The sequence below is a fragment of the Anopheles gambiae genome, chromosome 2 (assembly GCF_943734735.2).
Source record: "Anopheles gambiae chromosome 2, idAnoGambNW_F1_1, whole genome shotgun sequence".
In the NCBI taxonomy this organism is placed as follows: domain Eukaryota; kingdom Metazoa; phylum Arthropoda; class Insecta; order Diptera; family Culicidae; genus Anopheles; species Anopheles gambiae.
Genome location: NC_064601.1, coordinates 51,542,988 through 51,568,611, shown reverse-complemented (window position 1 = coordinate 51,568,611; position 25,624 = coordinate 51,542,988). Strand labels below are relative to the sequence as shown.

General features: G+C 47.8%; 8 protein-coding genes across 12 annotated transcripts; 6 read left to right on the top strand and 2 right to left on the bottom strand.

The window, feature by feature from the left end:
- Positions 1-199: 199 nt before the first annotated feature.
- LOC1274086 (GPALPP motifs-containing protein 1) lies at positions 200-3,474 on the top strand. Its single transcript, XM_313157.6, has 3 exons — positions 200-359; positions 1,879-3,087; positions 3,143-3,474. The coding sequence occupies exons 2-3, from the start codon at positions 1,879-1,881 to the stop codon at positions 3,299-3,301; spliced, it is 1,368 nt and encodes a 455-aa protein (XP_313157.6). The 5' UTR covers positions 200-359; the 3' UTR covers positions 3,302-3,474.
- LOC1274087 (phosphatidate cytidylyltransferase, mitochondrial) lies at positions 358-1,778 on the top strand. Its single transcript, XM_313158.4, has one exon. It carries the CDS (start codon positions 665-667, stop codon positions 1,670-1,672), a length of 1,008 nt encoding a protein of 335 aa, XP_313158.3. The 5' UTR covers positions 358-664; the 3' UTR covers positions 1,673-1,778.
- Positions 3,475-3,651: 177 nt separating the features above from the next.
- On the top strand, positions 3,652-4,952 carry LOC1274085 (cyclin-C). Its single transcript, XM_313156.5, has 2 exons — positions 3,652-4,388; positions 4,504-4,952. Exons 1-2 carry the CDS (start codon positions 3,801-3,803, stop codon positions 4,714-4,716), a joined length of 801 nt encoding a protein of 266 aa, XP_313156.2. The 5' UTR covers positions 3,652-3,800; the 3' UTR covers positions 4,717-4,952.
- Positions 4,953-5,069: 117 nt separating this feature from the next.
- Positions 5,070-8,931, bottom strand: LOC1274084 (serine/threonine-protein kinase polo). Its single transcript, XM_313155.6, has 6 exons — positions 8,004-8,931; positions 7,577-7,801; positions 6,834-7,464; positions 6,415-6,742; positions 6,094-6,340; positions 5,070-6,014 (listed from the first exon to the last, which is right to left on the bottom strand). Exons 1-6 carry the CDS (start codon positions 8,106-8,108, stop codon positions 5,823-5,825), a joined length of 1,728 nt encoding a protein of 575 aa, XP_313155.3. The 5' UTR covers positions 8,109-8,931; the 3' UTR covers positions 5,070-5,822.
- Positions 8,932-9,430: 499 nt separating this feature from the next.
- LOC1274083 (T-complex protein 1 subunit alpha) lies at positions 9,431-12,097 on the top strand. Its single transcript, XM_313154.6, has 2 exons — positions 9,431-9,659; positions 10,133-12,097. Exons 1-2 carry the CDS (start codon positions 9,587-9,589, stop codon positions 11,731-11,733), a joined length of 1,674 nt encoding a protein of 557 aa, XP_313154.4. The 5' UTR covers positions 9,431-9,586; the 3' UTR covers positions 11,734-12,097.
- A 2,546-nt stretch (positions 12,098-14,643) lies between these two features.
- Positions 14,644-19,979, top strand: LOC1274082 (restin homolog). Of its 4 annotated transcripts, none has more exons than XM_061643024.1 (3): positions 14,644-17,326; positions 18,722-18,823; positions 19,469-19,509. In XM_061643024.1, the coding sequence occupies exons 1-2, from the start codon at positions 15,521-15,523 to the stop codon at positions 18,785-18,787; spliced, it is 1,872 nt and encodes a 623-aa protein (XP_061499008.1). In that variant the 5' UTR covers positions 14,644-15,520; the 3' UTR covers positions 18,788-18,823; positions 19,469-19,509. The 4 variants fall into 4 exon arrangements, with proteins under 4 accessions (XP_061499008.1, XP_061499007.1, XP_061499006.1 ...); XM_061643023.1 differs by having other exon boundaries at positions 18,722-18,827; XM_061643022.1 differs by lacking the exon at positions 18,722-18,823 and having other exon boundaries at positions 19,469-19,979.
- Positions 19,980-20,029: 50 nt separating this feature from the next.
- LOC1274081 (beta-lactamase-like protein 2 homolog) lies at positions 20,030-21,895 on the bottom strand. Its single transcript, XM_313152.5, has 4 exons — positions 21,083-21,895; positions 20,844-21,010; positions 20,457-20,773; positions 20,030-20,372 (listed from the first exon to the last, which is right to left on the bottom strand). Exons 1-4 carry the CDS (start codon positions 21,199-21,201, stop codon positions 20,100-20,102), a joined length of 876 nt encoding a protein of 291 aa, XP_313152.3. The 5' UTR covers positions 21,202-21,895; the 3' UTR covers positions 20,030-20,099.
- A 521-nt stretch (positions 21,896-22,416) lies between these two features.
- LOC1274080 (probable elongation factor 1-delta) lies at positions 22,417-25,054 on the top strand. 2 transcript variants are annotated; one of them, XM_061643025.1, is made up of 5 exons: positions 22,473-22,669; positions 22,922-23,038; positions 23,215-23,745; positions 24,240-24,320; positions 24,402-25,054. In XM_061643025.1, the coding sequence occupies exons 2-5, from the start codon at positions 22,946-22,948 to the stop codon at positions 25,032-25,034; spliced, it is 1,338 nt and encodes a 445-aa protein (XP_061499009.1). In that variant the 5' UTR covers positions 22,473-22,669; positions 22,922-22,945; the 3' UTR covers positions 25,035-25,054. The 2 variants fall into 2 exon arrangements, with proteins under 2 accessions (XP_313149.3, XP_061499009.1); XM_313149.6 differs by lacking the exon at positions 23,215-23,745 and having other exon boundaries at positions 22,417-22,669.
- The last annotated feature ends 570 nt before the right edge of the window (positions 25,055-25,624 follow it).

Genomic DNA, 25,624 nt, shown 5'->3' with positions numbered 1-25,624 from the left:
AACATTTTGTCATTAATAGTAATAGAATATTAATAAATGTTTCACAAAAACCGAGCCTAAATTACAGCTTAATTGTTTTCAGTATTGTTTCTTAATCTAGAAATGGTAAATAAATATGAAATTGTTTACAAAATGTACGATAGCTGTGCTGACAGAGCAACGTTTGGCAGCCCGGCCGAAGCCGTGGCATTTTAGAGAGCTTTTTCATCGGGTGTGGCAACAGAACGTCACAACAAACTTCTGTTTTGAATGCCGGACGTAAAATTCTGTATCATCTTTTTATTCTGCACGCCAAATTATCAAATACTGAGTTATTACGCCCAGCTGGTTCGAAGTGCCACCAGTAAATACAGTGAAATGTAAGTATCAATCCACGCCAGCATGAGTATGTAAGCAAATCACCACCGTCGCCCGATTGGCTGTGAACCAAAATACATGCCTTTTGTGGGTCTTCGGAAGATTTTGACATTTGTGGGTTTATGACCGCGTTACGGCTTGTCGGCAATCGATAACTAAGTGCTGGATTACGCGCGGAATGTGTTAAGTAATAACAAAAAGTGTCGATACAACGAACGCAGAGCGCTAAAATGTTCTGTTAGTGAAGGGGAATGCAAAAGTGTACAGTGCGGGCAAACGTTCACCGATCTACCAGCACACCCAAACAATGCTCTCCCGAGGCAACACCGCACCGATGTTCTTCCGGTTGCTGTCCAAGTTTCCGCAAGGCTTTTCCTTCTGCTTTGCGTACGGATCCGGCGTAAAGCAGCAGCTGGGCTACGAATCCGTTCGCTCGAAGCGCAACATGATCGATCTCATATACGTGGTAGACAATGCACACCGCTGGCACACGGCAAATCTGGACCAAAACTTTGAGCACTATTCCAGCATGCGCCTGCTCGGCGGAGGGCTGATCGCCAAGTACCAGGAATCGTTCGGTGCTCGGGTGTACTTCAACACGCTCGTGCAAATTCCCGAGGAAGACGTGATCATCAAGTACGGCGTCGTGTCTACGAAGGATCTGCTCGAAGACCTGACGGATTGGCGCTGTTTGTATCTGGCCGGACGGCTGCACAAGCCGGTCGAGATCATACGGAACGCATCCAGCTCAAAAATTCAGAACGCAATGGAGCAAAACCTTCGCTCGGCGGTGCATGCTGCGTTGCTGCTGCTTCCAGAGAAGTTTACCGAGTTTGAGCTGTATCGGGCAATTTCAAACCTCAGCTACAGTGGCGACTTTCGGATGATTTTTGGCGAGAACAAGGACAAGGTCAATAATATTGTGCGGCCTCAGCTGGAGAACTTTCGCAACCTGTATTCAGCCACGTTCGAGGAGTTCCGTGGCTGCCTGGAGCTACCGATCGCTGGGAGCGACAATCAAATCTGCACACAGGACCTTGCGGAACCCACGATTCTGGCTCACCTGAACGGGCTGCCCAAGTGGCCCATACGTTTGATCGTCGAGCGGCAGACAAGCGGGCGCTACAGACAGGACACGGAAGACATACTAATAGGCGTGTCGCGTGCCACAAACTACCAGTCCATTGTGGCTTCGTGTCTCCGTTCGATTGTTTGGTCGAGTAGCGTTTGGCAATCGATTAAAAATATACCCACGGCCGGGTTTGTCAAATCCGTACGCTACAGTTGGGCCAAGGCGTTGAAAACATTTAGCTAGTAGGGCTAGTACGCGACGGGTTCAGTTTCAGGGATTTAACACTAGTCTAAATGAACTCAATAAAGATTTCAGATCATGTGTTATCAAACTATTTAGCTCACAAAAATGCATACTGTTTCTTTGTTTTTATTGCTAAGATAAAATGGCACTTTTTGTGCATTATAAAATATAAATCTATATTAAACAAACATTTCCTTTCGTTGTAGATGTCTGACTCAGATACGACTGATTCGGACTGTGGTGTGCGGTATAAGACGACTACTACAAGGCACAAACATTCAAGCACGGCACCTTCATCTTCGAGGAACCACTCAGAACGCTCATCGTATCGTGAAGATCACCACAGCAGCTCGTCACGATACTCCGATCGACGCCGGTATCGAAGAAGCCGAAGCAAAAGCCCCGATCGTAGCCGTCGTCGTCGAAGATCGCGTTCTACCGACTCCTCGTCACGGGCTCGATCCAAAAATTATGACGTCAAACGTTCGTCAAAACACGACGATTCGCCACGAAAAGATGCTGTCCGTGAGAAAAAAGGGGAAATGCTTGATATTTCCGTGTCTTCCGTGTCGTCACAAGATGAACAATCAGAACATCAGCATGGCACCGAGAACAATACATCTACCGAGTGTTTTGGGCCAGCCCTGCCACCCAGCACATTGACTAAAACATCCAATATGGAGCACGAAGCACCGGACGCCACCCGCAACCCGGATGATGTGATTGGACCGGCGTTACCACCACATTTACTGAATCGTCAAGTAAACCATACTGATGAGCCCGCGGTAACGGAACCTCGGCGCATAGGGCCTACATTACCGCCAGGATTCAACTGCCCGCAAGCGTCTGACAATGAGCACGTATCATCTGAATCGGAGCTCTCACCATTTTCCGAACCTGAGGAGGAGGAGGAAGAGGATGCAGAGGAAATTGAGGACACTATTGGTCCTTTACCCGGCACATCCGGCTCACGAGCCAATGTAGAGTTGGAGCAACGTGCATTAGAGCTAAAGATTCGGCAGATGGAAGAGGCAGCAGCATTTGCTAACGGGAGTGGAACGTCCACCATGCCGAAAGCCCGCGAAGACTGGATGCTGGAGTTGCCGGATATACGCAAGATTAGCGATATGGGGCTAGGCGCGAGGCAGTTCCGTACGCGCGAAAAGCTCGAAATTGGCGATCGCACTGTTTGGACGGACACGCCGGCCGAACGGGAGCGGAAAAAGAAGGCGAGCGGTTCAGAGCGATCGTCCAAGCAAGTCGATGCTGAGACGGAGCGGGAACGGGAGCGTGAGCGATCGCTGATCGCCAAACGGGACAAGGAGCAGGAAAAGATGGTAAAACAGCATAAGAAGAAACATAAACGAGACAAAACATTGCTGGAGATACATCAAACTAAAATCAAGAAGGAAAAGGTACAATTGTTTGCATATTTTCTCTTCAAGTTTCTAATAACTTTTTGTTTTGCAGAAAGCATCTGGTGATAGTTCCGAGCCAACAAGAAGACCGTTCGATAGGAACCTAGATCTGCATGCCAATCGCTTTGACGATGCACAAAAGAAAGCAATCATGAAGAAAGCTCAGCTGCTAAATTCACGATTTTCCAGCGGCAGCTCGAAATATTTATAAACATTTCTCATCCAGATGAACCATTTCCGGCATTTCGTGGACGAATAGTGATAGTGTTATAAATTGTGCACGGCGGTGCATATTTTATACGTTTTACATTAACAAACATTATAAACCATTTTTATGTTTAATAAATATAAAGTAAGGATGTCTGACTTTTAAATATATGAAAACCTCTTAAGCATTTTGCTTTTCGTAAATTGTGACCATTTGATAGGCCATACTACACTAATTGTTCAAATATAAACTATTTAACGACAGGATTCGTAATTTCAATCTGCCATGCCTTCGACAATATGAACCGGTTGGCTTTTACCGGTTCAACCGGTTATCAAATCAGAAAACGGTACCTGTCAAACCAGCTGTTTACAAACAGCCATTTTTGTTGGGAGAGCAATTTTCTCGATCGTCGTATGAAATTTTACACCCTATCGCTGCAATTACCGCACAGCGCAAGTGAATCTTTTGCTATAGTGTTCAGCTGCAGCATTCAACGAAGATGGCAGGAAACTTCTGGCAAAGCTCACACCACCAGCAGTGGATTCTGGACAAGCAGGATCTGATCCGGGAGCGTCAGCACGACCTGAAAACGCTCTCCGAAGAAGAGTACCAGAAACTCTTCATGTTCTTTGCCAACATCATACAGGTGCTGGGAGAGCAGTTGAAGCTGCGCCAGCAGGTCATTGCTACGGCCACCGTGTACTTCAAGCGGTTCTACGCGCGCAACTCACTGAAGTGCATCGATCCGCTGCTGCTGGCACCGACATGCATACTGCTCTCGTCCAAGGTGGAAGAGTTCGGTGTGATATCGAACTCGCGACTCATCACCACGTGCCAGACGGTGATCAAGAATAAGTTCAGCTACGCCTACCAGCAGGAGTTCCCGTACCGCACCAACCACATCCTGGAGTGTGAATTCTACCTGCTCGAAAATTTGGACTGCTGTTTGATTGTGTACCAACCGTACCGCCCGCTGCTGCAGCTCATGCAGGACATTGGCCAGGAGGAACAGTTGCTCACTCTTACCTGGCGGCTCATCAATGACTCCCTACGCACGGACGTGAGTCTTTTGTATCCCCCGTATCAGGTAAGAAACTCACGATTCTGTTTGTTCAGTTCTTCCAACACACATCAGGCACTGGTACTGTTGTAACGTGTGTCTCGTTTTTTTTTCTATTTTCCCTTCGGTTACCTGCGACCAGATCGCTATCGGTTGTCTGCAGATAGCGTGTGTCATTCTACAGAAAGAGCTAAAATCCTGGTTTGCCGAGCTAAACGTCGACATGGACAAGGTGCAGGAGATCGCACGCGCAATCGTTAATCTGTTCGAGCTGTGGAAAGGATACGATGAGAAGAAGGAGATCCAGGCGTTGTTGGAAAAAATGCCCAAACCGAAGCCGCATCCTCAGCGGTGATTTGGTGTCGACCCTAGCAGCGATCTCGTACGGACTGGCCTAGACTGAATGCCAGTCAATCGCGTTCACCTTTCCATACTAAATAATCACGCACGCCCGCTCGATAGAGGTAACAGAACTGATTCCGTACATCGTACCGGTAGCTTGTAATGAAACTTGTGATTCCGAGACTTCTATGGGGGAAACACATCCTTGTATCACCTTGAACGAATAATAATTTATTCTACTTACGTAAACGAGTTTTTCGTTTCTTTCTTCATCGCCCTTCCGCCAGAAGACTACTGCGCAGGAGTGCATCCGAAACATGTTGTGCTGTCCATAAAGAATTCGTTTCGTTTTAAAACAAAGCAGCGTTCACAAGGCACGAGGCAGTTTTCTGTATTTCATGTATTCGACAGACTTCAACACAAAAAGAAACATCCCGTAAGCAAAATGTAGTTCCGCCTATTGTCTGTAGGCCGCACGATTGTTGTTGATTGAGACGGTGTTGTATTTCGCTATATGTAACAGTAAATTTAATTTACACTAATACTTGGAGGATCGGTCGGTGCTGTAATTGTACTTTTCCCAGTTCCCTGCTACCGAGAGCACATGATACGACCGACAGCACTCGCCGGCACTAAACACAATTAAAACGTATCAAAACGGATTACTATTTCTATATATTCTCTGTTCAGCTGAATAGCGAATACGCACAATACAAAAAGATGGAACGCGTCGTAACTTCCTGTTTGGAAAAAAACGGTGAGTGAATTGGCAGTTTACGGTAAACGGACAAAAAAGCATAGCGTATAGCGAAATAAAATCCAAAAAGTAACAGATAATGAAGCTACCAAAGAGTAACGAAACGATTGCTTCATATCCTACCAAATAAATTCCTCCGAAATGTTCCGTTTATCCGATGAGTGCAGATCATTGTTGTTAGTAGTTTTATCGATAAAAAAGACCTTGTGGATCCTGGTCAAACCACCAAGAAAGAACCTCCTCATCATTATCCTGTGCTGCACCACTTTTGTGCCTTATGAAAACAAAACGGATACTATATAAAAATACGCCCCAATTTTAACCTTATACGCCTCCGCGCTGTTCGTGTGCTTGGGGACGCTTTAGGATAGTTTTTCGAGCAGTTTCTTTATCTTCTCGTGAGCATATCGTATCTTGGTGTACAAATCATGCGAACAGCCATGCTCTATTATCGTCTGGAAACGGTACGTGCGGAAGTTTTTGTTGTTGTCCATCAACGTTACGGCACGCATCAGCGGGCAGAGGATTATTTTTTGATGATCAGAGAAATTAAGCTGAAAATTATCAACGGTTGAGGTAAAAATTAAGCATAGTCCACCTAACAAATGATCCGGCTCCGCCATCCTCACTTACCTGAACAGTGCCGTTGGTAAGGTGCATTACGACCGCGCACATCGTGCGGAACCAGGTATGCATATGAGGTATACGGGAGATTTGATCGCTTTCAACGTTCATTACACCAGCGCCAGCCTTTACCAGATGCTCCATCATGTAGCGCTTGAAGTAGGTCAGCAGCTTCATCTTTTTCTCCAAATACGGCGGGAAACTGTTCACATCCCAGTACGATTCTTGGCCCTCCTTGTCAATGAAGTGCACGTTGCTGCAGAAAGTAAACGTTGAAAATGCAGTGCGTTTGGCGAAAACCTATGTCCTATGACAATCGACAATACTTACTGTCCATTGGCAAGCATAATCAGTTTGGTGGTGTCGTTGAACATAACACCCATTCCCTCATCGCTGAGCTGATACCCAAACCCATACTTGTCACTGTAGTCGACCCATTTCGACACCCAGAACAGTGGCTGGACGGCCGGATCCGTATTTTCGTCATCCAGATTACTTGCTAGCCGTGCTGGTTTGGCCAGGAACAGCTTCGTTAGTTCCCGGTGCAACGTTTCAATATCCGCCCGGTACGTATCGTTGTGGCGCGAAATCATACCGCTGGCAGTGATGGGATCATGTAGATTGTTCTTCAAGAATGACGATTCGAACCGCGTTTCATCTGAGAATATCAAACGTATAAAACAACGCATTTAGATGTATCTCTACCACAGCTCCATATGTCATCCCCCACCGAGGATATATAGCATTACCTCCGGCGCCGTTCATTTCCGATAGCGGCTTCCTGTTCATACGCTCCGCCTGCTCCAGCTGATCAGCTCGCGGTGCCATCGTAAGGCAGGAGATTGGCAACGAGTTCGGAATGTGACTGCCGGACAGAAACTCAAACTCAAACAGCTTGTGAATGCGGGGCCGCTTCATCGGATCCGACTGCAGCATGGCGCAGATCATTTCGGCCGCTGTGTTGCGAAGCGTGGGAGGCAGCCGGTAGTCACACTTCCGGATCCGATTGTACGTATCCTTCAGGCTCTTCGTCTCGAACGGTGGCTGACCGACCAGCAGCGTGTACATGACGCAGCCGATCGACCAAATGTCCACCTCGTAGCTGTGCCCCTTTTTGTTCAGTATTTCCGGCGCAATGTAGTTCGGCGTGCCGCAGAGCGTCTTCTTCCGCTCACCGTCGAACTCTATCTTGGTCGCTAGCCCAAAGTCACCAATCTTGACGTGCAGCTCATCGTTCAGAAACAGATTGCCGAGCTTCAAGTCCCGATGGATGATGTGCTTGTCGTGCAGGTATTTCACACCAGTCATTACCTGATGCATGTAGTACCGGCACTCGTAGTCTGTGATGATCTTTCGACGCTTGTGCAGCTCCATCATGGACTAAAGGGGGAGAGAAGGACCGGGAAGGCGGGGGAACAAAAGGGCAAAACATTAACGTTGCGCCAACCATGAACCATGGGAGTACACCAAGTGCCGGAATCGGCGCACCTACCCGCTTCTTGCACAGCTCAAGGACGATATAAATGTTGAGCGGATCATCGAAGAAGCTGTGGAAGCCGACAATGTTTTTGTGGTTCAACGAACGATGAATCGTGATTTCCTGCGTCATTTTCTCCTTCTGGTTGTGCTTCATCATCAGCTTCTTTGAGACAATCTTCCCGGCAAATACCTCGTTCGTGGCCACGTCCACTATCTCGTAGCACTTGGCGAACCCGCCCTACCATCGACGAGGAGATAGCAAAAAGGAAAGAACCCCATTTTTGTAAACAACACACTCGTAAACCGGGATGCTTCCCGCACGTAAATTAGAGGTTATATTACGGGCGGGCTCCCGCCGGAGGCCCTTCGACGAGGAAGATGAAGGACCGCACGGCGGAATTGCCCGAAGCCGCATAGGAAATCGACTGACGGAAACTTACCTTGCCGAAGAACCGCATCCGGCGGTACGTCCGCTTGGTGCCGGCATCGTACAATTTTTCCGGAATGTCGACCGCTTTCTCATCAGGCTTGGCGACACTACTCATGTTGGTGGCGGTAGACACAAGCTGATGTGTTCTTTCGGGCCGGAAAACAGTAGCTCCCTACAAAATGACTGCGCGCGTTACGCCAACCGAAGGTAACCGAAGACGTACACCAAGTAAACAGTGGATAGATCGATGGGCTTTTACGCTGTTGGTCATTCGATTTTACTTCGCACCATCAACTACAATGACTCCTGCCCCTGATGCTTGCTGTACGAAGAACTCGTTAACGCTCTTTTTGCGATCCTCTTCGCAGTCGTGTTCTTCGTTCGTTCTTTTCGATCCTTTCCTGGGCCCGTTTTTGGACACACCAATACACACGCACGTGCTGTCGCGCTTGCCGTGAATGTTAACGCTGTACGAAACGGGGGCAACCATGCAGGAATCCGATAGACTTTAAATCGATGCTTTCTTGGATCACTCGATTTGCACACGCGAAATTATATGTTGCTTCCAGAGCAGCCAAGGGGGCAACAATGTGCTTCCACACAACAGGACGCCTTCAGTGCGCGCACACACACAGCAGCGAGACAAACAAGTTCGCGCCCGGTCCAGACGTTGACACAGCCGTTACTATTCGAATGGTGGCAGCCAAATTGGCAAACGGTCTCTGCTCGACAACTCTCCTCTCATCTGGCGGTTCGAGCGGTGAACACGGTGAAACCAGCAGTGGCGTGTGGACAATCACGGCATTAACTATTAACTTGCTAAAAGAGTAATTAATCGGTTCCTCCTTTTTTATATCAACTTAGTTACACCTCAAGAAAACAGTTGAGGTCAGTTAGAGCTATCGAATTTAAATGCCCGCTCAGGAAATGTTTAATATGAACTGGTCAAAATTCGTTTTGTCCCAAACGCACCCGAAACCCAAGTGTGCGGCCAAAGTGAGAAAGATCCACTCGAGTGAGAAGATATCACTGTAGGAAGTGAGTAAATGAGCGGACCAGTGAGAATTATGCTTCCTTCTTATTTAAATTGATTTTTGATTTTTTTTTATTGTTGATTTTTGTTTAATGCTCTAGAAAGTAAGCAACAAATTTTGGAAAAACGAAAAAAACGTTCTCTAGGTACAATTAACTAGTGCTTACCAATACTTTATTTTATGTTTTGTCTTTTCGGGAGTTTGTTCAGATGACATATTTATCTTAAGAAAAGTTTCCTTATTCAAAAATATTTTAACAGTTTTGTAATCTAGCCTTTTTTGTCTGCAGATTTTTTCAGGTTTGGGAATTTAGCATAATTTTACCGAATTTTATGATTTTTGTTTATATTGCCTGGGTCAAGATCTGTCGGATGAAATTGGGATTGTCGGAATGTGTCAAATCAAGCGATTTTGACAAACAGCTGTCAAGTTGTGTCGAAAAAAAAGTGTGCTGCAGAAAACGCTGTCCAGAATAAGCCGTGTGTGGTTTTCGTCTAAATAACGGAAACAATTTCCATCGATTTCGGATTCGTACGGTTTATCTACAGATCGTCCAACAATGTCCACTGTAGCAAGTGCCCTAGCCTTGGCCGGCAACCGGTCGTCCGGAGCGCCCGTCCGCACACAAAATGGTAAGTGTATTGTCGGTAGGCCGGAATCGCTTTGTTTCCCTAGACCGTGGGTGTTCCGCATCACATGTTACATTTTTGTAGAATTTATGGAAAACTTCAATGACAATTGATAGAAATCATGTACCACAGCATGAGATCAAGCATAAAATGTACTCTTGGCTAAGAAAAATACCACTTTACTGTCCATGGTTCGATATTCGCTTTTGCCGGCTACGTGTTTTTATCATAGGCTGCAAAGTTACTCAAAGCTGTAGCAGGCAAATAACACGATTCGGCCGCAATTCATCCGTTTTATTAATTGTAACATTCCTCGCAATTAAACAATAGAGCGATTAATCCGTTTTCCACCTTGTTTTCCCGTGACTATCTCGCATAGGATGAGTCATGTTTCATTAGTGAGGTTATGTTGTACGACAACAGATTTATGGCCGGAGGAACAGTTCACTAACGTCCTGGTATTTTTCCCTTTGCAGTGATGGCCGCAAGCTCAATCGCAAACATAGTGAAATCCTCACTCGGACCTGTCGGCCTGGACAAGATGCTGGTGGACGATATCGGCGACGTGACGGTGACCAACGATGGGGCTACCATTTTGAAGCTGCTGGAGGTGGAACATCCGGCTGCCAAGGTGCTGTGCGAGCTGGCCCAGCTGCAGGACGAGGAGGTCGGCGATGGCACCACCTCGGTCGTAATCATTGCGGCTGAGCTGCTGAAGAACGCCGACGAGCTGGTGAAACAGAAGATCCATCCGACCTCGATCATTGCCGGCTACCGTTTGGCGTGTAAGGAGGCGTGCAAATACATTTCCGAGCACCTGACCGCCCCGGTGGACGATCTGGGACGCGAAACACTGATCAATGTGGCGAAAACATCGATGAGCTCTAAGATCATCGGTGCCGATGCGGACTTTTTCGCCACGATGGTGGTGGACGCAGCACAGGCAGTGAAAATCCTCGACCCGAAGGGCAACCCGGCCTACCCGATTAAGGCAGTGAACGTGCTGAAGGCGCACGGCAAGTCGGCGCGCGAAAGTATTCTCGTGCAGGGGTACGCCTTGAACTGCACCATCGCTTCCCAGCAGATGCCCAAAAAGATCGTCAATGCGAAGATCGCCTGTTTGGACTTTTCCCTACAGAAGACGAAAATGAAAATGGGCGTGCAGGTGCTGATCACGGACCCGGAGAAGCTGGAGGGCATTCGCGCTCGCGAGCTGGACATCACGAAGGAGAAGATTGAAAAGATCCTGGCCACTGGCGTTAATGTGGTGCTGTGCAGCGGAGGTATTGATGATCTCTGCCTGAAGTATTTCGTCGAGGCCGGCGCTATGGCCGTGCGACGCGTGAAGAAGGCTGATCTGAAGCGTATCGCCAAAGCGACCGGTGCCGCGTACCTCACCTCGCTCACGAACATGGAGGGTGAGGAAAGCTTCGACGCCAGCTACGTCGGCGAAGCGGCGGAAGTGGTGCAGGAGTTCATCTGCGACGACGAGCTGATTCTGATCCGTGGCCCGAAAGCCCGCACGGCCGCATCCATCATTCTGCGCGGTCCGAACGATTTCTACTGCGACGAGATGGAGCGCTCGATTCACGATGCACTGTGCGTGGCGAAGCGTGTGCTGGAGGGTAAGAAGGTGGTGGCTGGCGGTGGCTGCGTCGAGGCGGCCCTGTCGATCTATCTGGAAAACTTTGCCACCTCGCTGAGCTCCCGCGAACAGCTGGCGATTGCCGAGTTTGCCAAATCGCTGCTGGTCATCCCGAAAACGCTGGCCGTCAATGCGGCCAAGGATGCGACGGACCTGGTGGCGAAGCTACGTGCCTACCACAACTCCAGCCAGACCGTCGTCGACCACGCGCAGCTCAAGTGGTACGGGCTGGATCTGATCGAGGGTGTGGTAAAGGACAACAAGAAGGCGGGCGTGCTCGAGCCGGCAATGTCGAAAATCAAATCACTCAAGTTCGCAACGGAGGCAGCGATCACGATTCTGCGAATCGACGACATGATCACGCTCAATCCGGAAGAAAAGGGAGGAAAGAACTACGGCGATGCCTGTGCGGCCGGTGAGCTGGACGGTTAGGATGTGTGCAGGAGGGTGAAGCAACCGATCATCGGCATATGATCCAGTTTTCAACGATCGATCAACATACGTCGCCTTCAGCAGCAGCATTTTTGCTACACATACTTTAAGCTTTTATTCTAACATCTGATCATTTGGCGCTGTGCCGATTCGTGGCGAGCGGAGCAATATTATTGCACCATTCGAGTTTGGTTTTGCGTCTGTCTCGCTAACACCTCGATTCATTACTATTCACACTGATTCACAACACACCGGCAACAGGCAAACTCATGTTACTCTTACATACTTTTAATGAGTTTCACATGCGTGCATTTTTCTTTCCTTGTGAAACAGTACCGAAATAAAACTGTAACTTAATATCCCAGCGGGTTTCTGTTCAGCGATACTTAGAAAGAAGCGATTATGAATTGATTTTCCGACCGACAGAGCATGTCGAACTCGTGGCCGCAACCAAAAAGAAGGTGTTCGTATGTGTTCGGAGCCGCAGAATGCATCGTTGGTGGTTGGCTAAACCAGATGAAGAAGAAAGAATGATTATTCGTACTGATGCCATGCTCGTACCCATTCCTAATTGTAAGTAGTTGATTTAACAATTTTACAATCTGAAGCCTATATTTTCCCAAAAAATTAATGCCCAACATTTTAGAACATTATTATTCTAATTTTATGTCCAATCTTCGTCATTATTAGTCTTTCGACAGCATTGACATTTAATCAGATTTCAAACATTAACCAGATTATTTGTATCAGGGAAGGTGTTAGTGATCTACAGCGATGAGTGTGCCTTCGCTTGAGTCAAGAGATTTCAAATTACGATTTAGTTTACTCTTGCAATTGAAGTTGTTTGCTTTACACCACAATCTTGAGCGTTGGCCCATGCGGTGTTAAATTAATAACCAATTTTGTCGCGCCTTCGTTCCTCGTTTGCGAGTAATTGCAAAGCATCAGCATCCAAAGGGATGATTAATCTTCTCCATCGATCTTAGAACCAACTCGAATGAGATCAAAAATAAATATACGAATGATTTAACTATTACGCATTTTCTTCCCTCGCGCCTAAGCGTTTCGTTGGACAAATTCTTGCTCTTCCAACAAAAAAACAAACACACACAGACAGAAAATGCAATCTGCAAGCCGGTGTTGTTTATAAGCATACAGCACGACCGTACCGGCCCACCTACAATCGGGTGTTATTTTTACCTACTGCACCACTGCCCTATTTAAGCGAACTGCCTCTCGAAAACGGAGACATGCCCTTTGAACGACCACTAAAACTGTCTCGCACACGCCGTGCAGGTTGGAAGTCGTCATGTTAGGTCTATTTTTTTTTAAATTGGGAGACGTAAGAAAAACATCTCTCTTCAAGATTCTTGACCCGGAAACGACACAACTCTGTGATCAATCGGTCTTTGGGGACCCCGTACCCGTTTTTAAACTGGCAATGTGCGTTGGATTTAACGGCGATCCATTTTGCCCGTACACGTTGGGGCCGAGCAATGATCGATTGTTTACAAGCATCTGGCCCGACATGTTCATGATGGATCGCTCCGGGAATGGTTTTCCAGCCCCTGTGGGTTAGAACCCAAGAAAGACAGACCAATTTCCCAATTGCTGTCTATTGCAGTGATGCAAACCTCGGTACGATCGTACAATGTACGATGCTACTTGTTGGTACGGCTGCTTGTTGGTTGCACCTTATTTTCCGTTGGCCAATCGTTCGTCCTGATCATTCGGCGGTTCCTTCTATTGCATGTGTTCAGCTTGCAGTACAGCAAGCACGTGATCGCCGGTACCGTTAACACTTGTGGCAGCACACACACACACGCTTCATAAAGCGTTCATGAAGGACACGCTCAAAACTGCTTAAATGTTCTTTTCCTGTTAATGAAAAGTGTCCCGTACGTGTGAGTGTGTTTATCTTCTAAATCCCAAAAGAGAGCAACTCAAACCCCCCGAACTCTGCCGGTGGTAGTGGTAGTGGTGTTGGTTGGTTGGTTGCGTTCCCTCTGGTAACGACCGGGTTTTGCTCCGGATTTCTCATGTCTTGCTCTTACGACACGACCACGTTCAACAGGAACGAATCATCCAAAAAACCCCCCCGCCCATAGAAGGTGGATGGTGCGTTTTTCCTATAAATAACCGTGCGCCTACGGTACCACTCAAGCCGGCGGGCGGGTTGGACCACAGTACACAATACCCCGAGCGCGGAGAAACGACCGTGTAAAAGCCACAGTCCAACGGATTCCTCAGCTCGTTAGAATACGCATTAATGGTTGTGGTGCAACTCAATTTATAGCCAAAAAGAACCCCTTTTTACACACACACACATACACACAGTACCTATCACTCCACATCCACAGGTGATCCCACAATTCCGCTTTCGGAGAGGAGCATGAGGGAGTTAAAGAATGCAATTGATTGCCGTATCGTGGATGCAGCTAAATGCATCTCGATGAAAGGTTTCCGGAGCATGGCTTGCGTAGCTGGAAATGGAACAAACGCATCTTGAATGGTCGGCTGCACCGTTAACAGGTCTGTCGGCAGGAAATGAAACAAGGAAGGTATGCCGGTGCATAAAAAGTATAGTATTGTTGCAGAGCGCAGTTGATCGGGGATGATCTTCGCGATCCTTGCAAGATACAAAAACACGACAGCATGATGGGTGCGTACGGTGAGAAAATCCGTCATGAAGGTGCGTTTGTTTTTCCGCGGGGAGGGTGAATGAAGTGCCCGAGGGTGGTCCGTGCCGCCGTTACTACCGGCAAATTGTCTTCGAACGGCCGACGAAGTCAGCAGGCAATGTGATGTCTCGGACCCATGTGGCAAAAATAGATTTTCATTTCGGGGAGCAAAATTTATTCAGCATTCTCAGCGCGCGCGTACGTTTCTCAATTCGGTGCGCGGTAGGTTCTGGGGCATTGGGTAGTAGTAGTAGTAGCAGTAGTGTTTGTACTCCTGCTTTTGGCTCCCCGCCGGCGTCCGTTGCGTACAGGAGAGCGGAAATACCGCACCGCGGTAGAAGACACTCCGACGATCTGTGCAGTGCGATCGTACGCGGTGCGAAATCGGTCGGCTACAGGTGGCAGATACGCAGGCGCGTCCGACCGTTGGCCTCAAATATCGTGTCGGCAAGCAGCCGGGTCGGACGAAACGGCAAGAACCGATCCCGAACCAGTTGGCGGATGTTTGTCGGTTTAGCTGGACGTTTCTGTAAGCACGGTGTACCGGTGTGTCGTGTGATAGTTCACTAAGGGGAGGGTAAAGGTGAAAATTCCATACTTGAAGCTAAGACGGTCCCTGGAGGACGACAAGAAGAAAGAAAAAAAAACAAACCGTTGCGATCAGCGTGTTAGTTATCGCTAGATCGCCCCAAAATACTGATCCTGTTCCTCGTATCCGCATGCGAGAGCTGAAGTGAGCCCAACAGTGCAGGCAGAAGGAATTTCGGTCTGCGGTGGATTTTCGCCAATTTCGTTGCGTGTTGCGGCAGTGAGTGGTCGCTAAAGAATTTCGCTACGCCACGCTGCCTTCCCATTTCCCAAAAGGGCGGACATCAGAGGGAGCCGGTTCGGTGCGGGACGGTGTTGAGCGTGGTATAATTAATCGTAGCATTTGAAATAGTTGTGCGCTTTTGCTTCGTGAATTCTAGTGCTTTCGTGTCGCGCCGTGGGTTGCCACGTCGGTCGTGTGTGTGCGTGTGTGTAGGCGTGTTAAGTGACTTTAACCGAAACCGAAACCGGGTGCCGGGTGCGTGCGGCTTCAACTTCAACACAAAACGGCAGACAAAATGTCGGACCTGGACGATATGAGCAACTTCGATGCGTGGTTGGAGAAGGACTTTCTCAGCAAAATCAACCGCCTCGAGACGGAGCTCGAGGATCTGAAGGATAAGAAAAACAATCTTGACAAGGATCTGAAGAAAAAGACGATCGAGTGTGATATCCTGCGGGCGAAGGTCGGGAAGCTCGAGCAGGTGCCCTCGAACAATGCGGCCTCTAACGAAAAGATCGAAATCCTGGAGAAGGAGCTGAAGCGCAAGACGATGGAGCTGGACATACTGCGCTCGAAGCTGTCGCAGGCCGAAACGAACCCACAGGCCTCGCTCGACCTGACCGAGCGTGTGAAGCAGCTCGAGAAGGAGCTGAAGAAGCGCATCATCGAGAACGGTATACTGCGGGGCAAGCTGACGGAGGTCGAGAGTGAGCCGCAGACACCGGAAGCGCAGGAGAAGCTGGACGAGCTGGTGCGCGGCCTGCAGCGCACCGAGAGTGTGGTGCTGCGCGAGAAGGTGAAGGAGCTGGAGGGTGACTCGGAAGCGTCCGAGCGCAACGGTGAGCTGGAGCGCGAGCTGAAGAAGAAGAACATTGAGAGCGATATACTGCGCTCGAAGCTGAAGCAGTTCGAAAACACGCCCTCGAACGCACAGGAAGCCAACGAGCGGATGCGCGATCTGGAGAAGCAGGTCAAGAAGTACCAGATCGAGGCGGACATTCTGCGGGCGAAGGTGAGCCAGCTAGAGAGCGATGCGGCGACGCGCGAGGACGAAGAATCGACCGAGCGGATCGAGGAGCTGGAGAAGGGGCTGAAGAAAAGCACCACCGAGGGCAACATGCTGCGGGCGAAGATGCAGATGTTTGAGAAGGAGTCGACGGCCACGCAGGACTCGAACAGCGAGCAGATCGAGGAGCTGCGCAAGGGGCTGAAGAAGAGCACGACCGAGAGCCAAATACTGCGCTCGAAGCTGACCGAGATGGAGAGCAAACAGGTGCACAGCGGGGCGAGCAGCTACAAGATCGAAACGCTCGAGCAGGAGCTCAAGAAGAAAAACATCGAGAACGACATCCTGCGGTCGAAGGTGGAGCAGCTAGAGCGCGTACCGCTGGCGGACAGCCCGGCCAACGAGAAGATCGAGGAGCTGCAGAAGGAGATCCGCAATCTGAAGATCCAGAACGACATTCTCAAATCGAAGCTGAACCAGGCGGAGGACGAACCGACCACCACGCAGGAATCGACCGATCGCATCAGCGAGCTGGAGAACGAGCTGAAGAAGCGCGTGATCGAGAGCGACATCCTGCGGGCGAAGGTGACCCAGCTGGAGTGTGAGCTGTCGCCGACCAAGAACTCGAACGAGCGGATAGAGGATCTGGAGAGCGAGCTGAAGAAGAAGACGCTCGAGAACGACATCCTCAAGTCGAAGGTGAGCCAGCTGGAGGGCGAAGTGATTGCGCACTCCGGTGGCAGCAAGGCGGACCCGAACGAGATCAAGAAGCTGAAGGAAAAGCACGAGGAGGTGATGAACAAGGCGAAGGAGCTGCTGTTCGAGCGCACCAAGACGGTCAAGACGCAGGACATGCAGATCCGGGCGCTGCAGAATCAGATCGAAAACATCAAGGAGGTGGTGGCGGTCACCAAGGACATGCTGAACATCCGCAACATGGAGCACGAGCAGCTGCAGACGCGGTTCGAGAACATTGACTGCAAGATGAAGGCGGAGCGGGAGCGGCAGACGCTGCTCGAGAAGAAGCTGAGCGTCTCGCAAAAGATGTACAATGATCTGCGGGAAGAGTACACGACACAGCTCGAGCTCTTCAAGGTTAGTTAGGCGTTCTGCGCACGGCTGCAATGTTTGCGGTATTTATACCAGTCGCCAGTTAGTAGTGCGCCGCTGTGGCCGCCGTGGCGCTGAATCATAATGTAGCCGCATATAACGCTGTATACTTGCCACCCCCTGTTGCACTTGTGTTTTTTTTTCTTCTATACTTTCTCTCTCTCTCTCTATTTTCGTTGGCAAATTTTCCACTAATTCCTTTCACATCACGCAATGCACTAGTGGTACTAGCAGCACTAATACTAATACTACACACCACCACAACAATCACTACACCATTTCTACCCAAATGGCTCACAAGTCGCTGCAGTTCATACGCACGCGCGCGCGTTGCATCTTTTAGGAGGAAATTCAATTTTGGTTAATGCACTTCAGGTGTGGAATGCAACTGAAGTGTGTGTATCACGCCGTATTTTACGCCATTTTTTCAGTACCGTATCGAATGCTTTCTTTGGCATATTGCCGGTGTCTGCGTCATCCTTTAATTTTGAACTGTTAAAATGCTGAGAGCGATCAACGATCTTGCTTAAAGAATAGTTAAACTAATTTGATTGATCTTTTGTATACTCTCTCGGAAAAGCACATTAAGTTTAATGCAATATTTTATTTATATGTTTTTTTCAAAAAAGGTAAACCTTACTGTTTGTCTTCTGCTTCTTCTATTTAGCGGACATGCCGGTCTATACAGGCATTCGAGAATTAAATCATTGCCACACGCAGCCGAATAGTCAAGTCCTTGTTACGGCGAGACGGTCCATTCTAGGCTTGAACCCATGACGGGCTTGTTATTGAGTCGTTCGAGTTGAGGACTGTACCAAGGGAACCTCCCCTGTTATTTGTACACTGTTGTAAATGACATGTTGTAAATTTATTTGTTCATTATTGTACTATTTATTGAGTTCGTTTCATTATGTGTGTATTGCATTAGTGTATCTCTTGTCCATCTTGTTGCTCTATTTATCGTTTAAGGTTTTCCAAACTATGTAGAAAAGAGGGTTTTGGGTTGCATACCGTCGATTCATTGCTGTACCATAATCATTCACATATATTACATCAAATTATAACCAAACGAAATATAACGGATAAAGCATTAGAAAATACGCTTGCTTCCGTCTATCGTAGCACGGATTCGTAGTCTTTCCTTTGCAAGCTGTTGCCTACACAGTTGTTAATGTAACATTTACGAACTATATATTTGGTAACAATTTTAAAAGAATCTGATCCAAAAACCCAAAATTATTTCGACCAAAACCAAATGCCAACAGCGAACGAAACTCGAAACCCCGAATGGAAAAAAAACATACCCGCTTTTTTAAGAAGATCACACACTCTATGTTAAATGTGTTATTATTTATCCTTCTTTTTCTTCACACTTTTCAGAAAACGGCGGATCGAGCTGGGATTGATTTTCCATGCTTGAAAAAAACTGCACATACAAAGAAATGATTCAAACCACTGACCAAACTATATCAACGGACGTGTGTGTGTGTGTCACTCTCTCTCTCTCTATTATCACCCGTGCGCCCACTAAATCATTCTTGCACTACTCGCTTACGTTCTTAATATCTTATTATATAGTTTTAGTACAATATCTTACGATAACAACACTCCACACACGCAAAGAAAGTGAGGTAATGTGGCTGTTCAAGTGCGCGTTCCGCAAGTTCCGCATCCGGTTTCATTGCATCCCAAAACCACCACCACCACCACCACCACCACCACCACCACCATTTTATTCCGTTCCTTTTCTGTCCGTTGTGTCCCAGTCGTAGTTTCAATCCTTGGCCGTAGTTTGCACTGCAGTGGTGTTCGTGCTGTTGTACAAAGTGTAATGAAGACTCTCGGCAACAGTAGTGACAGCTGTAGTAGTAGTAGTAGTACCAGTAGTTGTAGTACATAGTGTATGATTATTGTCCACGTGGTGTGTACTGTTTGGGATTGTAAATCTGTCCGATCGTCCGATTTCTGTGTGCTTGTGTCATATTGTGTCATATTGTGGCTTTACGTGTCCCGTTCTTTTTTCTTCTTCTTTTTCATTCTTCCCCATATCTCATCGATCATGTTTCTAATGACCAAATCTTCTCAAACAAACTTTCATTCAAAGGATTCTTCTTCATCAAATTCCAGGAAATCCAGAAAAATTACGCCGAAAAGATCGAACTCATCAAGGAGGAAATCGAATCCGTCCGGAATGGTGCCAAAAATTGATACATCCTCCTCCTCCTCCTACCGGCAGGACCAGCAGCTGCCGACCGTAACCGTGGAAGATCACTTGCGGAGCGAGCTGGAAGGGCGATCGTGCTGCTGCATTGTGCAATAGCAACAGCAACAGCAACAACAAGCTTCCTTCCCCTACCATTTTTCTTCCCTTTCTGTGCCGGGTTTGCGACAATGCCACTTGTACTATCGCACAACCGTTATTGTTGCCAACATGCCCACATGATCAACCGCCCAACCGAGCGTTTGTGTAGCTCCACTTTTCCTCCCTATTTTATTCCTGTTCCCTCACCCGGTCTTCCCCAGAACAAACTGTATTTACTGCAGAGTTGTACTTTGCTAGGTACTTCAAGGTTAATAGGCCAAAAAATAAGTTAACTTACTATATAAACGAATGAATAATAAATAAAAATAACTTTTACCCTCTTCTGCCATTTACCACCGTTCGGGGAGAAAGAAATCTAAGACGGATTTTGCATTAAAACAAACAGGACCGCTACCGTAACTAGTTTATTTACCACACCGTCCTAATGGCAACCGATTATAGGGAAGGTGCCGGAACGTACTTCCAGCTATTGCCACCCTCACTGTCCACGCACTCGAGCAGTTTGCCTTCGACGGTCAGCTTCTTCAGGTGATGGTTTACATTGTACGCCGCCGCAGCCCACAGCTGTTCCGGCGTTTCCTTGTACACCGTTCGCACAATGTCCATCTCGTTGTACTGCTTGTCCGGATTGGCCTCGAACACGGCGAAGATTTGCTTCTCGCGATGATTTCGATGATTGATGTATTCCGTCACACGTTCGGCTGGATCCTGCAAAAATCGATCAGAAAGGCATTAGAGCACCGACCTACAGCGAATCGTGTGATCGATCGACGCCAGCACTGCGAAACCTACATTTATGATGTTACCATGCCCTGGATATATAACGGTGGGGTTAGCGTTCAAAATCGTTTCGAGACTTTTCATGTACAGGTACAGATCCTCGAACACCGTGGTGCCCTCTCCCAGGATGCAATCGGCACTAAATAGCGAGTTGTCCTCCTGCAGCACCAGCACAACATGATCCGTCGTGTGGCCCGGTGTGTGGATCACCTTCAGCGTTGCACCCTCGGTCGTGAATATTTGTCCGTCTTTCAGCTCCTTCAGCGTAGCATGCTTTACCTCCGGTTCTGGAGCATCCGTGCGAGGAAATTTCCAAACGTTGCATGTATCTATAAATAATGGTGGACTTGTAAGTGGAATGATTCATGGACGCTTGTACTGGGCCCGGACCGCGATTACCTTTATTGTCGATCACTTCCAATATATCATCTACCCCGCCCACATGGTCGTGGTGCCAGTGCGAGATGATAATGTCGTTGATCAGGACTCGTTCGTCCATCAACACTTTTTGCAGATGGCCAATGTATTCCTTCACGTTCGCGTCCCCAGTGTCCAGCAGAATACGCCTATGGTGGATGGAAAAGGGAAGCCACGATAAGCACGCTGTTACGAGAGCTGCCAGAGAACTGCGTAATTACCTTTTGCCACTGCCGATGAGATATGTATTGGTCCCTTGCAGCGTCATTGGGCTGGGATTGCAGCCCAGAATACGGATAAGCCGGGAAGAAATTCTACTCACTGCCGGTATTGTTGCCATGGTGCCAGTAAAAATGAACGGATGAATGGATGCCCGGGTTGCGTAGCGTGTGCGGTTAAAATAATCGTTTTCTACTCTTGATCATCGGCGTTTCCGGCGCAAGCCCTTCCTCGCCGGGCGGTCTGGTGATGAAGATTTCCGAAACAAACTCTTCCGAATCACACTCACTTCCACCGTGGTTGTGTTCCTCCTGTTCGTCGTCGTTCGCCGCTGCAGTGGCGGAATCTGCTTCCGATACGTCCGGCTCGGGCACGGGAAGCAGGTGGGCAGGGAATCCTATCGCTATGTTCTCTAGCTCGATCGGAGGCACCTTTACGCCTTGCTTGTGGTACAGCTTGATAAGAGAATCGTAAATTTCGTCTGCCGCTTTATCGGCCACTGTCAACAGTGAGAAAAGTGAGTGCGTTTGTTCGGCCAAGCTGTCACAGTCCGCCGTACAATCACGCAACTCGGCCCTGGCGGCCGTTATCGCTTCCCGCACCGTGTGCTGCCTCAGCTCGTCCTTTTCCACGTACCCGATGGCGAAAGTGGTGCACTGTTTGCGCAGTGTTTTGAGCTTGGTGTCGATTTCCACTGCCTGGTCCTTTAATGCGTTAAACATGATTCGTTGGTGGCGTTTTGGCGCACTGCTTATCGCAATTTTTTGAAGCGCTGGCAGTTGTTGTTTGGATTTTAGTTTTGACAAGCAGTACGTGCAGTGTTGCCAGCCTTGAGTTCAGATTTTAAACAGAGCATCGTTTGAAGAGGGTATATTTTTATTTACACAATTTCAATAGGAAAAAATATGATTATATTTTGATGAGCGAAACAGACTGTAATTTCATTACAGGCGGTCCCCGAGATACACGGTACCTCTTATACGCGGATTCGGAGATACGCGGTTTTCTAAATTTGACAGTTCTTTGAGCAAATTGTACTGATTTGACACATCAATTGTAAATTGCCAAATAATTTCCGTTTCGATGGAATTTTAAAAACTATTTCAAAAGGATTAAAACTGTTATATTCAGTCAGAATCACCTCAAATAATTCATAACGAGGCTAAAACTACCCCCTACTTGCAAAATTACACGAAAATTAGTGATATTTTAGCTGGAAATCAAGAGATTCGACTTACGCGGAAATTCGAGATACGCGGTATTTTGTGGACGTTTTCGGTCCCCATTAACCGTGTATCTCGGGGACCGCCTGTATTATGTAATGCGATTTTATTCAAACAAACTGGATAAAAAACGGACACGAATAATCGAGCATCGCCCGATGCTGAGCCAGACGTCAACATGACATACGTGCCGCGGTTCTGTCAGCAAAAATAACGCGTGTCGAAATCCACAAAAAATCGAGCTCCGGCACTCGTCTTCGGTGTGGAATTTATTGATTTTTCCCCTTTTGCGCTTCGCACTAGTCGTCGTTGCAGCGATTCTTGTTCGTTTGTGAATAAGATCTGTTTTCGTGGCATCGTACCGTGGTAAGTAAATCATGCACATCGTTACATCGATCCATCGCCCCCCGAAATGCGTATGGGCGAATGTGTGGTTAGAAAGTGGAACCGCCAGCAAATTGTTGCACAAATTCTGCACGTTTTCTGCCACAAGGACTGGCTAGAGGTCAGCAAAGCCCACCGGGGAAGGGGTACCGAATCGCAGGGCTTCGACTCGTGCTGGTCTCGTATCAAGCGCTGGTAGTAACCATTCTTCATTTTGCTTTTCGCTTCCGACAGAGAGACTATTAATAAAAGCGCAAAATGGCTGCTGCAGCAATGGCACACGAGAAACTGTGGACGGAGAAATCCACGATGGACGCGGCTGAGAAGGCATACCACGAGTACATGTCTAAGGTAGGTAAAACGGTTTGCGTAAAGTGTTTGGTTTTCCGCAGGAATTTGAAAACGTTCTAGTGCTGAACAGCACACTTGTGCCCCTAAAGCAAAACACTCGGTAACAATTGTCGCGTTTGTCGTTCATTGCCAATATTTTAAACCACTAACCCACCCACCCCTAAATTGTATGCAAGCTTTCCGCTGCGGGGAAGATGGAGTCGTCCGATGGAGTGGCGGCAGGATCAAAAATAGAACAGCCGAAAAAGGGAGGAAACGCTGCCGCACCGCAACAGACACAGCAGCAACAGCAGCGGCAACAGCAGCAAGGTCAGCCGAGAAAGATGGACGTTGCGTCGGTCGAATCTTCACCGCCACCGGCGGCGGCAGCAGATGCGCCGAAATCGAAAAAGGACAAAAAGAAGAAGAACAAGGGCAAGAAAGAAAGTACTCCAACCGATACCGAGTCTTCCGAGAAGGCAGCTAGCACGGATGCAGTGCCAGAGCCCCAACCACTCGTCGCCGAGCCGGCCGAGGTGCAGAAGGAAACGGGCAAGAAGAAGTCGAAGAAATCCAAGAAGTCCAAGTCGCAGGAAGATCCATCGTCGGTGCAAGACAACGATAATAAGTATCAGGAGACCGTGCAGCAGCAGAACGCCAAGAACCAGAAGGAGAAGGAGAATCTGGCCCATAAGCTGTGCGACAACATAACGGAGGAATTGAACAAGGTGGTTCTGCGGCGTGTGTTGTGTGGTCGTTGTGTTTTGCCCCAGACTGGACATTGGTCGAGTGTTGGGCTGGTTGCGTTTTCTTTGGTTCTTTTTTTGTGGCTGGCCAGTTGTGCTTCGGTTCTACCTATGCTTGTTTCGTTAATTTCGATTTGATCTTCAGTATTCTTTGCTAGTCTTGTCTTAGTAGAGTTTGACCATCTTTGTACATATGTTGTTTCCCTGGTGTGATTTATGTGAATCCGTTTAGTTTTTTTGTCGAGACCGACGGGGGTGAACAAACCCCGTTATAAGCCGCTGATGAAACGGCTGGGCTGTGGACAGTTTGTTTTTCGTTCTTTCTCTCTTTCTTTCGTTTTCTAGTTAGTATATAGTTAGCACCATAAAATGGTTTTTGTTTTGTTTCAGCACCTTTGTTTTAATTATCACGCTTGATTTTTCTAGGATTTGTTCCGTTGGCTTGTACTCATTACCGTTATCTCATTGTTTTGCAGATCAACTCCGTTCCATCTCAGTGCACTTTGGCATCGGAAATTTCGAAAGCCCGGCAACACATCAAAAATTCCCTCGAACGGGTAGGTGTAAACGCTCGAACTTGATATAGTAATTTCCTACATAAATTCTACTACAATATTCTAATGCATATCTCCCTTCAGATGGATGGTATTGCCGCATTGGCAGCTAGCCCCGGAGCCGAGTTGCTGGATCGTTTGTCCTCGGTGGAGAAGGAAAACGAGAAGCTTCGCTCGATTATTGATGGACTGAACAACCTTGTGATTGACCTGCACGAGCGCGTTCGATCGCTCGAATCGGGCAGTGGCAAATCGGCCGCCCCCGCCAAACCCGCTGCCGCCGCGACCAAGCCTGCCGCCCTCGCCAAGAAGGCCGAAGCGGAAGACGACGACGACGATGTCGATCTGTTCGGTTCGGAGGATGAGGATGAGGACAAGGCGGCAGCCGAGTTGCGCGAAAAGCGTCTGGCTGAGTACGCGGCGAAGAAGTCGAAGAAGCCGGCCCTGATCGCTAAGTCGAACGTTATCCTCGACATCAAGCCATGGGACGATGAAACCGACATGAAGGTGATGGAGCAGGAGGTGCGGAAAATCAGCGCCGATGGACTGTTGCTCGGTGCGGCCAAGCTGGTGCCGCTGGCGTACGGCATCCACAAGCTGCAGATGTCGTGCGTTATCGAGGACGACAAGATTTCCGTCGACTGGCTGCAGGAGGAGATTGAAAAGATTGAGGATTACGTGCAAAGTGTGGATATTGCTGCATTCAACAAGATTTAAAGTGTGTGTGTGTGTATGACTTCCAGCAGTACCTTCCCGGGGGATTATCCGGCAACACATTTTTAATCGATTTTATCACATAAATAACTCAAGACACGACAGTAAAAACTCGGAGGAAGAGATGAGATGATGAAAGGCGGAAGAATAGAACAAAGAACGCTGGTCGCCATCTTTCTACCTTAGTGACGGTTGCTTCTTTCAAATTGAAAGTACATTAATGAAATATTCTATCCTATTGCATCTGTGTAAATCCGAGTTTGATGAAGTAAACACACATACCTTTTCCACATCTACGTAGACGCATTTGGGTGTTTATAAATGAATGTATGCGAAACAAAAGTAATGCTTAAAACATGGTCGTAAATAAAACCAGGCTCTGGAAACGGTACTGCCTTTCAAAAACAAAAAAATACTTGAACCAATTAAATGCTCGATGAAAAAGAGAAAATATTATGACTATTATTTTTGGAGGAATGCTTGCGTTTTTATTTCGATTTTTAGAGACAATTTCATATTAACACCTTTTTCCTTTTTGCTTAATCTGGCTCAGCAAAACACAAAACGGTGGCACAAAAGGCATCAAACTGCAT

Bases quoted from the DNA above. Each gene is read 5' to 3' on its own strand.
- LOC1274087 (XM_313158.4), top strand. From the start codon at position 665: ATGCTCTCCCGAGGCAACACCGCACCGATGTTCTTCCGGTTGCTGTCC.
- LOC1274086 (XM_313157.6), top strand. From the start codon at position 1,879: ATGTCTGACTCAGATACGACTGATTCGGACTGTGGTGTGCGGTATAAG. The intron at 3,088-3,142 runs GTACAATTGTTT...TTTGTTTTGCAG, and splicing joins CTAAAATCAAGAAGGAAAAG to AAAGCATCTGGTGATAGTTC.
- LOC1274085 (XM_313156.5), top strand. From the start codon at position 3,801: ATGGCAGGAAACTTCTGGCAAAGCTCACACCACCAGCAGTGGATTCTG. The intron at 4,389-4,503 runs GTAAGAAACTCA...ACCTGCGACCAG, and splicing joins TTTTGTATCCCCCGTATCAG to ATCGCTATCGGTTGTCTGCA.
- LOC1274084 (XM_313155.6), bottom strand. From the start codon at position 8,108: ATGAGTAGTGTCGCCAAGCCTGATGAGAAAGCGGTCGACATTCCGGAA. The intron at 7,465-7,576 runs GTAGGTGCGCCG...CTCCCCCTTTAG, and splicing joins TTGAGCTGTGCAAGAAGCGG to TCCATGATGGAGCTGCACAA. The intron at 6,015-6,093 runs GTAAGTGAGGAT...GATAATTTTCAG, and splicing joins TTACCAACGGCACTGTTCAG to CTTAATTTCTCTGATCATCA.
- LOC1274083 (XM_313154.6), top strand. From the start codon at position 9,587: ATGTCCACTGTAGCAAGTGCCCTAGCCTTGGCCGGCAACCGGTCGTCC. The intron at 9,660-10,132 runs GTAAGTGTATTG...TTCCCTTTGCAG, and splicing joins GCCCGTCCGCACACAAAATG to TGATGGCCGCAAGCTCAATC.
- LOC1274082 (XM_061643021.1), top strand. From the start codon at position 15,521: ATGTCGGACCTGGACGATATGAGCAACTTCGATGCGTGGTTGGAGAAG. The intron at 17,327-19,445 runs GTTAGTTAGGCG...TTTCATTCAAAG, and splicing joins CACAGCTCGAGCTCTTCAAG to GATTCTTCTTCATCAAATTC.
- LOC1274081 (XM_313152.5), bottom strand. From the start codon at position 21,201: ATGGCAACAATACCGGCAGTGAGTAGAATTTCTTCCCGGCTTATCCGT. The intron at 21,011-21,082 runs GTAATTACGCAG...CATCCACCATAG, and splicing joins CTCATCGGCAGTGGCAAAAG to GCGTATTCTGCTGGACACTG. The intron at 20,774-20,843 runs GTAATCGCGGTC...CATTATTTATAG, and splicing joins GGAAGTGATCGACAATAAAG to ATACATGCAACGTTTGGAAA.
- LOC1274080 (XM_061643025.1), top strand. From the start codon at position 22,946: ATGGCTGCTGCAGCAATGGCACACGAGAAACTGTGGACGGAGAAATCC. The intron at 23,039-23,214 runs GTAGGTAAAACG...ATTGTATGCAAG, and splicing joins ACCACGAGTACATGTCTAAG to CTTTCCGCTGCGGGGAAGAT. The intron at 23,746-24,239 runs GTGGTTCTGCGG...ATTGTTTTGCAG, and splicing joins TAACGGAGGAATTGAACAAG to ATCAACTCCGTTCCATCTCA.